This window comes from Cynoglossus semilaevis, chromosome 8 (assembly GCF_000523025.1).
Source record: "Cynoglossus semilaevis isolate Cse_v1.0 chromosome 8, Cse_v1.0, whole genome shotgun sequence".
Taxonomy (NCBI): Eukaryota; Metazoa; Chordata; class Actinopteri; order Pleuronectiformes; family Cynoglossidae; genus Cynoglossus; species Cynoglossus semilaevis.
Window position 1 is genome coordinate 17974350 of NC_024314.1, and position 10510 is coordinate 17984859.

The window sequence follows — 10510 nt, forward strand, 5'->3', positions numbered from 1 at the left end:
TGCTGAACGTTCAGCACAGATTAGACCGGGAGTGTCAAACATATGGCCCGCGGGCCAAAACCGGCCCGCTGGGGTGTTGGATCTGGCCCGCTTGATGGCTTTTGAAAATAAGACAAATGTTCAAACACTTCAGGAATAAATAAGAATAAATATCTAATATACTTGTACTTTTTGGATGAAAACAAAGAGGAAAACATGGACTTATTATTTATTGGCCCACATGACAATTAATTAGCAATTAATAGATGCCCCTGGATTAGACTGACATTATTATAGACGACACTGGTGGTAGTTCAAGAAGCTGGCAGACGACGAGCTGACTAATTGATTGAGCGTCCATTTATAAAGTGGTTTCATGGAATGGGTAAAAACAGGTGAGGCATAAAGGGTTAAATCAACCGCCATATCAGGATATGGAATAACCAATAATAATATAACAAATTAATTTAAAGAATAAATAACTTTCTTAACTTAGCTAACTTCTGTGCATCCTTTTTTTTTGTCACCTTCCTCCTCTGAAGTACTATTTTCATGGTCCTTTGACTTTGTCTCTCAATACGTCACATGACTAATGACTAATATCTCGGAATCTCAAAGGATTTCCAGGTTAGGTTTAGGTAAAAGAATAAATACGCTCAGATCACAGGAGGTCAAGGGTTAGAAGTAAAAAAGGTCCACGATTAGGAATTAGCGTAAGTCGGAGAAGTACAAAGGCACAAAGATGTGTGTGTGTGTGTGTGTGAAAGGGAGAGAGAGAGAGAGAGAGAGAGAGAGATGAAGGCTACGGCTCTGTCAGGAAAACAAACAAAGCCACACGTAGCTGCCACACTCCTCGTCTCCTGGCTGCACGCCACGGGCCTCACCACAGACCACAAACTTACGCCATCCACACCAACGCGCTGGCGCACACGCCGCGATCGGCTCCACGTGGATACGCCCACGGACTTCAAATCGTCTCCTGTACAGCAACAGCAGATCGTCCAGATAACCCCACAAAGAAAAATCATCCGCTATTATGGCGGACGGCGCTCCTTGACATTGTGTCATTAATAAGGCCATTGTGGAGGCCGCTCTGTGTTTGGACACACGTATAATAGACTCTTTGACAGATCTACCCTCTGCCCCCGGCTCCTTTTTTCACCCTCTCTGGTGAGTACAACGGGGTATATTCCACACCGCTGCTCATCAACAGGCGAGCTGTTTGTTTGCTCACTCATTCTGGACCCACGGTAAATACATAGAGGTATTCCACAGCAGAGGCTGAGCAAACAGGGCTTACATAAAGGCACTGTACACACGCACACACGCACACACACGCACACACGTAAACACCTCGCCACGCTCTCGTTTCATCTACTCCCTGAATCTACTCGTCTTTCTTGTTTGTATTTATTCTTTTCTTTTCTCCCTCATTCAAACTGAACCCAGTCTGGCGTCATCTCCGCCCACGGGTGAAGGACGGTAACGTGGTGTTGGTGGGTTGGGCCGGGACGATACGAAGGACGGCAGGTGTTTCACATCAACCACCATATTCGTCACAGACTTGTACGGGCTGACCAAATATAACGCAAGAGTTGACTCACTTGACATTTGAGTTTTTTAACCTTCTCACAACACATTTACAGTTTAGCCTTGTCCATAGATGCTACGTAAGAACTGGTTGGAGATAATTCGCTTCAACAGCCGTGGTATTGATCCCAGAGCTAACGTTAGCTACAACAGTCCTGGTACAGACACCAGAGCTAACGTTAGCTACAACAGTCCTGGCACAGATACCAGAGCTAACATTAGCTACAACAGTCCTGGTTCAGACACCAGAGCTAACGTTAGCTACAACAGGAGTGCAGATGAATTTCAGGGGAAGTGAGTCAGAAACGTTGTTGATATCATATCCTGTGTTCCATCATTAGTAGAAAGATTAGGGCTTTTATCCCTCGTTACATTCACTTTAATGACAACAGGTCATATAAACTGTTAGTTGGCTCATATTAGCAGACAGCTGAAGACGTTAGGCATTCATAAAAGTGAAATGTCTATTATTCTGTTGTGGTCTGGGTGTCAGCACTGGTTAGCCTTTTCTGTTACTGGGAGAATTTTCACAACATTAGGACCGTGTTTACTGTAAACTTGAAGGATCATAATAAAAAGCCCAACTCCAGACCTGGGTCCTGACCCTTATCATGAACCTGACTTTAGCCTTATCTAATTCATGAGTGTGTGTAATGTTTGCTAAAAAACGGCCACTGTGTACACGATCAACAGCAGTTCAACAGTCGCCGTCAGCACCCTCAAATTAAACTATAGCCTCGCTGATGATGGACAGGGTTAAAGAAAAACAAGACGCTCATCGGTTTGAAACCGTCAAAATCTTACTGTTCAACGATTTTTAACTTCAAATTCTAACTTTTTCTTCCTCTTCTCATTGAGTTGAACTGTCTGTTTTTAAAGCAATGGGTTTCAAAAAAATCTTCTTTTTCTTCTTAATCCTCTTCCATCTAGCAGCACCTCTGGAACCTCACGTCAACTCGGAGGAACCGCCGTTGGAGTTCAGCCGACCAATAAACAACACTGAATGAATAACACACAAGCACTGAATGAACCAAACCAACACGCCACAAGGCAAAAAAAATACCGCAAAAAGACAAACATTTTGGTAAAAAAAAAACCCGATTTGTTCCTAAATTAAGGTTGATGGTTCAACCTCTCATAAAGGAACTATTTTTCCGACTGAACTCAGTCCCTGTAATTCCATTTACTTCCTGATTACGGTCTGAACAAACCTGTCCAATCAGTCCCATTCAGAGAAGAACTCTGACCTGACTGACCTCAGCTGAGAGCCGGCCCCTCAGCCTTGACCCGAGGTGTGGGACACCTCATTGTAGGACGCGTCGGCCCTGCAGCGCTCACAAAGGCTGGGACGCTAGAAATGAGGCACTCAAGAGAAACTGGAGAACTCCTGGCTCAACTCCTGTTCTTAAAGAAAAGCAATTCTAAAAATCAAGTGTTTTAAGTGAAGGTCCTGAGACGAGTTGGTGTTTTTCCCACATGGTCCTTTGTCTTAGTCTGGTGATTTGTCCTTTAAACACTAGTGGATTAGGACAACTGTGTGGGGCCGCAAAATATTTGGAAGTGTCCTTTTTTTTTAATTGTTTTGGCCTCTTGTGGCCCGTGAACCCCTAATTTGAAGCTGTATTTTGGTTTGAACTATTACAAAATTGTTTTGTTATTATTTTTATTTTTATTACTTTGTATATTGTTATTATTATTTTAAGTTCTCTGCTACTGTTGTTAAGCAGGAGTGTCAAACACATGGTTCAGGGGCCGTATACAGCCCAGTGTCCTGGACCAGTACAATAAGTACAACTATAGTAGTACAACTATATTACTATATCAGATAAATCTCAATTATATATATTTTTGTTAATTATAATAAAATATAATCGACAAAAATTAACAAAAGGGCCAGTTTTGGCCCGTGAGCCGTATGTTTGACAGCCCTGTTCTAGATTAAGACTACAGCATAAATAAAGATTTCCAGCCTTAACTTTGACTTCGTGTCTCCCACCCCCCCCCCCCCCCCCCCCCAAACTCACAGTCTTCAAAAGTGAAACAGCCTTTGGTGCCTTTGCTCCGACGAGGCTGGTCGTCCTGCAGTTTGGACAGCATGTCCAACGCTATGGTCCTCCTCTCCTCCATTCTTCTCTCCTCCTCAAGACCCTCTGGACTCCTCCCTGGGTCTGAGGACTCAGTGTCGTCACTGTGTCCTGGATAATTGGGCCCCTCCTCAGCCGGACCGTCTTTATCTGGAGCAGAGAAGAAAGAGCAGTCGATGTTTCAAAGATCGAATGAAATACTGTTTATATATATATATGTAATAACTTTTCTTAGTTGTGCTGATTAAAACTATCTGAGTTATGGGTGGAACCTCATCTGTATTCACTGTCGCCCACGTGGAAGTAGCCACTTAGCTCCGAGCTCTAAAACCCCATTTCTGCTCCTTCAACAAACAGCAGTTCACATCACATTGTTCCTCTAAACGCTGCGGTCACATCTCCCTCCACTCTTTCAGAGTCTCACTAAAGAAACGGACGCTCTCCCTCAAACCACTCTCTCCACTCATTTTGTCACCGAGCGGCCAATTAAGGCTCCCATTATCTCTGAATACGGAGTCTACAGAATGCACTTCTGGGTGGAGAAGCTCGGAGACAAAGAGCTCCATCAATGTGGACTCCAGCTTAAGGAAACCTCAGACTGTCTTTAGGAACAGTTTCTACTCGGCCATAAAGACTTTTTTTTTTTTTTACTGCTCCTAACTTCGTTCGTTAGCAGGATGAAGCTTAGAACACTCGGAGGGAGCGGATTTATCACGCCGTCCAAACATTACGGCATGGATTCATTCATCTCCTCAGTGGGCGTGAAGGAGAAGGTCAGCAGCTCAGATGGATGGAGCCATGTCTCATTTGACGGGCCCTCTTCCACCACACTGCACACCATCACAGGCCTCTGTACGTCTGCTGTGTCCTGCTCCAGGAGGAACAAATGTATTCATCTTTACGGAGAGGAATGAATCATTCCTGAGTTTAGGTTTATTCCTCATGCAACACAGCAAAAAAGCTAACATTTGGAAGTTGATCTCAGTACAGAAGGTATAGTTTTGCTTGAAAGCTAGAGTTGAGTCTCTGTTCAACACATTTAGTTGCATCTTTCTCAGTTCCCCAATATTTGGCACTCTGCTAACAACGCTAGCAGAGTGCCTAACACTAGAGCTAACATTAGCTACAACAGTCCTGGTACAGACCCCAGAGCTAACGTTAGCTACAACAGTCCTGGTACAGACACCAGAGCTAACATTAGCTACAACAGTCCTGGTCCAGACAACAGAGCTAATGTTAGCTACAACAGTCCTGGTGTAGACAGCCCACATAAACCAGATTCAATTTTGTTTATAGTTCCTGCAGCGTCAACCAAAATTAATTTAAATGGAATAAATCTTTGGTTAATTTGTCAAATATTGTTTTTTGATATATAAAAAAAACCCCTCATTAACATGCAAGGACTCAAATTATAATTAAATTACTATGATATTTTTATTTTTCTTGTATGGCCAATATTCACCCCTCTCAGAGCGGGGTACTGGAGCCGACTTCCCATTTTGAGGAAAATGAAAAAAACAAATGCATCTAGAAGATACAAGAAACCTTTCTCCACACTTTAATTTACAATAAAACCACACAAAACAACAAAGCATCACCAAAGTCACATGAAAGCCAACGTCCTCATCGCTAATGATAAAGGCGCGGTCCAATCTGCCATGGCAGACTGTTTGTGTAGTGTACAAATCTATTACATCTGCTTTAACCTCTGCACTAATTATTCAGGATTTGGTTTCCTTTCCTTTTCAAAACCTCCAGCCCAGCCCTAATCCATGAATGCACACTGATTACTGGTCAGTTCAAACTGGAAACACCTAAACACACACACGCTAAGAGTGTGTTTCCATACCAACCAGCATCTGAGCAGAGCAGATAGTTGGATTTGGCTGCGAGTGGCTCGACTCAAATCCCCCCTCAGAACACACGGTGGGCAAACCCAGAACTGCCTGCGAACAGTTGCAGCGTCCAGCTCACCAGGCAGAGGCAAGAAGGTCGGCCGTGTAGCTCTTTTGCTCTGCGTGTTTGAGAAAAGGATGAGCATCGGCGAGACAATCGGCCTTTCACCGATGCCACCCAGAGCTTCTGCTACTCTATCTGCCGGAGAAGAAAAGCATAATGGGAGCAGGAGAGAAAATCCACAGCAAATCATTATTCATGGGGAAGAGGATTTTCCTTCAGGGAAGCTTTTCCCAACACGTCAGGCCTCTCTATCAGCTCTGACAAGTGCCAATCAAAGGGCCGGGCTCCAGGTTTCTTTGTAGGGAGGGGTGTGTGTGTGTGTGTGTGTGTGTGTGTGGAAATGCTGGAGGATTTTGAAGACAATAGGCAGTGGAAGACTTGTAGACAATGGAGGACATTGCTACACTGTCAGTGTGTGGTCCATCCTTTACTCAGTACATGACTAATCTCTGCTCTGACCGTCTCCGTCCGTCTCTCCGCAGCTCTAATCTGACCTGTAGTTTCTGACCGGGTCGCTCCAGATTAGCGCGTCTTTCTTTCCTTTTTGGACGCTAACATCTTCAGTAGCAGCTGAATGCTAAACACCGGGGCTGTACGGCGAGTGACCGGGGGGCAGCGGGGACACATTAAGGAGACTCTGATGAGGGCAGGGATTAGAGCAGCTATGAATTCCTGATGAGACCCCCCGAATAAAGGTCTGATGATGAGCCTCAGTGGGGAGCAGGAGGAGCAGGAGGAGCAGGAGGAGCAGGAGGAGCAGGAGGAGCAGGAGGAGCAGGAGGAGCAGGAGGAGCAGGAGGAGCAGGAGGAGCAGGAGGAGCAGGAGGAGCAGGAGGAGCAGGAGGAGCAGGAGGAGCAGGAGGAGCAGGAGGAGCAGGAGGAGCAGGAGGAGCAGGAGGAGCAGGAGGAGCAGGAGGAGCAGGAGGAGCAGGAGGAGCAGGAGGAGCAGGAGGAGCAGGAGGAGCAGGAGGAGCAGGAGGAGCAGGAGGAGCAGCGGTGTTCATCACTTCATGACTTCATTCTAAGCTTAAACCCACTTCCAATTGATGTGAGGATCAGGACGGTTCATGAGGATCAACATGTGTCATTAATGGCTTCATTATTAAACATTAGATGGAAATTGTGCAGAATTACTTATTGTGCAAAGGAACGTTATGACTCTGGACGCCGCCGCCGCTGACTGAAAAGCAGGGTTGAGGTGCATGATGGGAAGTAATGAATATCAAAATCAAGGATTCTGAAACCCTTTGACAAGAAACAAAGCTATTATTTATTATTGTTATTTCTTTATCAATTTGTAAAAAAATATATTTTTCATGAAATGTTGGAACTATGTTTTGGTCAAATTCTGCAGGAACGATTTTCATAAATGCTGTAAAGTTGTGACAAATATCAAACCAATTTGAATTTTTTTTTGTTAGCTTGTTTTGATAAATACTTGGCTAGCTTTAAGCTTAGGGGAACTTAATCCCCTTTTATTTGCCTTACTTATTTTTATTTAATTTGTTTGTTTATTTGCTTCATTTTAGCCATTTTTGATGAAACTTTTGTTTACCTTTTTTAAATATATTTTTTTTAGCAATTTTATTTTTTATGGAAAAAATGTTTTGAGAGCTACGTTTAGTTAAATTATAATCATTTATAAATTGTATTTGTCATCAGTTACCAGCGATTCATACATTTTGGTTCATTAATGTTTTTTTTGTTTGTTTGTTTTTATTAAAATGTTGTTAAATTTAAACTATTACTGATTATTCTGATATTAAGTTATCATTTTATAAACTTTATGCTTTTTTTAAATTGACAGAATCATGTAAATTTGAATTTTCAATTTGCATTCTGCTTCACTTGTTGGAGAACAATTTGGAATTTTAAAATGTAAAAAAAAATAAACTTTTTATTCTATTTCTAGTATGCGATTAATGTTGGCCTTGGTCAAGACATCTTATTGCTAACTTATCCTAATAGTTTAATGGTTTAATAGCGTTTCTTCAGACTTTGACGCCTATTCTAATAGTTCAATAGTTTAATAGCGTTTCTTCAGACTTTGACGCCTTTATTTTTATCTTCTTGTGAGTTCCAGTAAAAAGAGAAAAGCCTAAATCACAGGACCTCAGCAGGACTCATGTATAAGCTGCGTTTTCCTAACGGCCTCATGTTCACAGAGTCAAGCCAGGGTCAGTCCCTCCATTACGTTTAGCAGCTCTATTGAAAGGTTGAACCACTTTCACCTCCAGGGAAACCAAATCTCACCTATCCACACAAAGACATGCCACACACTGGGCGTGACCTGAGCTCTGACCTCTCTGACGCCCTGCTGATGACCCCCGGCACAGAGAGCGACCGTGCCTTTGGCCTCCAAAAGGTCAGAACACATAAGCTGACCATCACCCGAACTCTCGAGGTGATGTCTTTTTTTTTGCCCCTGTTTGTCTAATTGTTATAGGGCAGTTAAACACAGGGGGCAGATTTTACAGCTGGTTTTATTTTATTTATTTTTTTACCACTAGTTTCACTTATTGTAACACAGTGACAATGGGTGACTGACAGTGTTTACATTTTACAGGCTAATAAATCAATCAGTTTTGACAATTAGTAGAAAATTCAATCTGTTTTTTGCATCTGTTCATACCACTGTTCTGCCCTCTATTTTTTTTTTTTTTTTGGAGTTAGTTTACAACTATTTACAATATCACTGAGCTAAATCTGGTTTTATTTATTTATTTATTTTAAATTTATGACACAATATTAGGTTTATCGAAGAAATTTTTCAGAAACCGAGCTCCGAGCCCTAGTGCAGTGACTCTAAACCACAGGGTTGTGTCCCATATTTGGGCCAAAAGAACTACCTAAAGGGCCGCAGAAAAATATCAGTTTTGCCTTTGTGGGCCACAGGACTGCATAGGTTAGTAACTAAAGATAACAGAGCTGGGTTAGGCAAAAATAAAGATGTTGATTATGCCGACCCGCCCTGACCCTCCAACGACTACATCTCTGACTTTATCAAATCAACATTTTTAATGGGATCCTGGCCACTTTGTTCTATAAAAATTGGACCTCAAGGTCAAAAAGGTTAAGAACCCCTGCTTTAGTCTAAAACTCAAATGAGCAAATGAGCTAAAGTTGTGTTTTATATAGAGGCCAAGTTCTTCCACCTTGAGTTCCACTGTGTCAGGAGGATCAGGAGTAAAAACTCTGTGAGGATTACGTCGTAGCGACCTGTGTCGAAGGGAAGAAGACCCAGAGTCATTCTTCTTCAGACGTCCATGACTGTGTAAATGTTCTTGCCCAGTGACTGATGACAACTTGTCGACACTGTTCGATCCCCCGATGTAGAGATTAATTGTTGCAAAAAAAGCCTGATTTATTTCTCTACTCTCCTTCAGAGTTGACTGCATTTTAGCCTTTAATATCCCCAACCTCTGAGTCAACAATGAATGTCCACAGCAGACGTGCAGGATCACAGTACCAGATCACTACACGCTGGTCATCGTATCAATCTCCTGCAGTGATGGATGCATCCCCTAAATGGAAAGTCATTTAGGGAAACAGCAGACCGTGGACCATTAGCCTGGTCGCACAACGACTGGTCGTTGACGTGTGAGTCACCTACGGAAAGAACCGGGTCCCGACAGATGTGGTCTTTGAAGGGCGTCTCCAACCTGACCTTTTCACCGTCTGCCGCCGCTGCCAAACCTTCGCCAGCGTTTTTACAGTAAAAGCCCTTCCTCAGAGCACGCCGATAATGAAAGTACACAGAGAGATCCACACAGGTGAAGGTGATACTGGCAGCCAGCTGGTCCTGGCCTGGATTAGGGAGGCTTAAGTGTACCGGAGGAAAGAGAAGGCCAAACACCGCACTGACAGTGAGGGGACAATGGCTGCTAATAAAGCAGAGCTGACACAGACTGAACAGGCTTTTACCGGCTCAGACGCTAACGGTGAAGACGGCTCTTCTACTGATTAACTTCTCTTGTTAAAGGATCTACACATTCAGAGTCGGGCCTCGGCCGGGGACTGGCACAGGTGGAGGAGGTAGAGTCATAAGGAATACTTTACTGTGATTGGAGGAGTCGGGAGACAGCGAGGATCTGAACATGTCGCTTGAAGGACTGGGGTCAATGATCCAGGATGATGGAGATCCTGAGCCTCCGTCGGACCAATCCTGATGAGAAAAAACAAAAACAAAAAACAAAACACATTTGAAGGTGAAATGGAGGAGAAAAATATATCTTTACTCTGAAACATATTTGAAAAACAATGAACTTCAAAAGTAATACGGTGAAAATAGAAAGACCTAAAAAACAGATTTTTTTTAAACTTTGTCTCAGCAATTACAAATAGTATGGATCATCATCATCATCATCATCACCATCATCGTCATCATCATCATCATCATCATCATCATCATCATCATCATCATCATCATCATCATCATCATCATCATCATCATCATCATCATCATCATCGTCATCATGGTCATCATGGTCAATTTATAATTGTGAAATGGTTATCTTCATCGACGTCACCCTCGCCATCATCAACCCCATAGCCATAGAGAGTCATTGTCATCATCATCATCACCATCATCATCATCATCATCATCATCATCTTTTTCTTCCTCAGCTCCACCACTGGTTTTTCCACTTCTCCTCATATCTGATATCTAATCCACCGTGGAGACTTACGTCAGTGAGGTGAATTATGCAAATCACTGACGTTTGTGTTCCCTACAGCTCCTCACGGTGGTTGGGAACAACAAGGAACCACAGTTGGAGAAGTCGTGCTGTAAACCACGCTCCTGCTCTTTGTGTCTCCTGTGGCACTGAGAGCAGACCACAGTGGATCAGGTGGAACTCTCCGTCTGCTCCTCCTGCTGCTGGAGCTGCAGGAGGAGC

At 43.2% G+C, this 10510-nt stretch overlaps 1 protein-coding gene across 1 annotated transcript in view; it reads right to left on the reverse strand.

Moving 5' to 3' along the window:
* Positions 1–10510, reverse strand: part of LOC103382581 (uncharacterized) — a 39673-nt gene that overhangs the window by 15236 nt on the left and 13927 nt on the right. The window contains exons 7-8 of the mRNA XM_017033970.2: positions 9672–9777; positions 3594–3803 (exon numbers count right to left, since the gene is read on the reverse strand). Coding sequence (XP_016889459.1) covers positions 3594–3803; positions 9672–9777 — 316 coding nt within the window. The remainder of the gene's footprint in view (positions 1–3593; positions 3804–9671; positions 9778–10510) is intronic.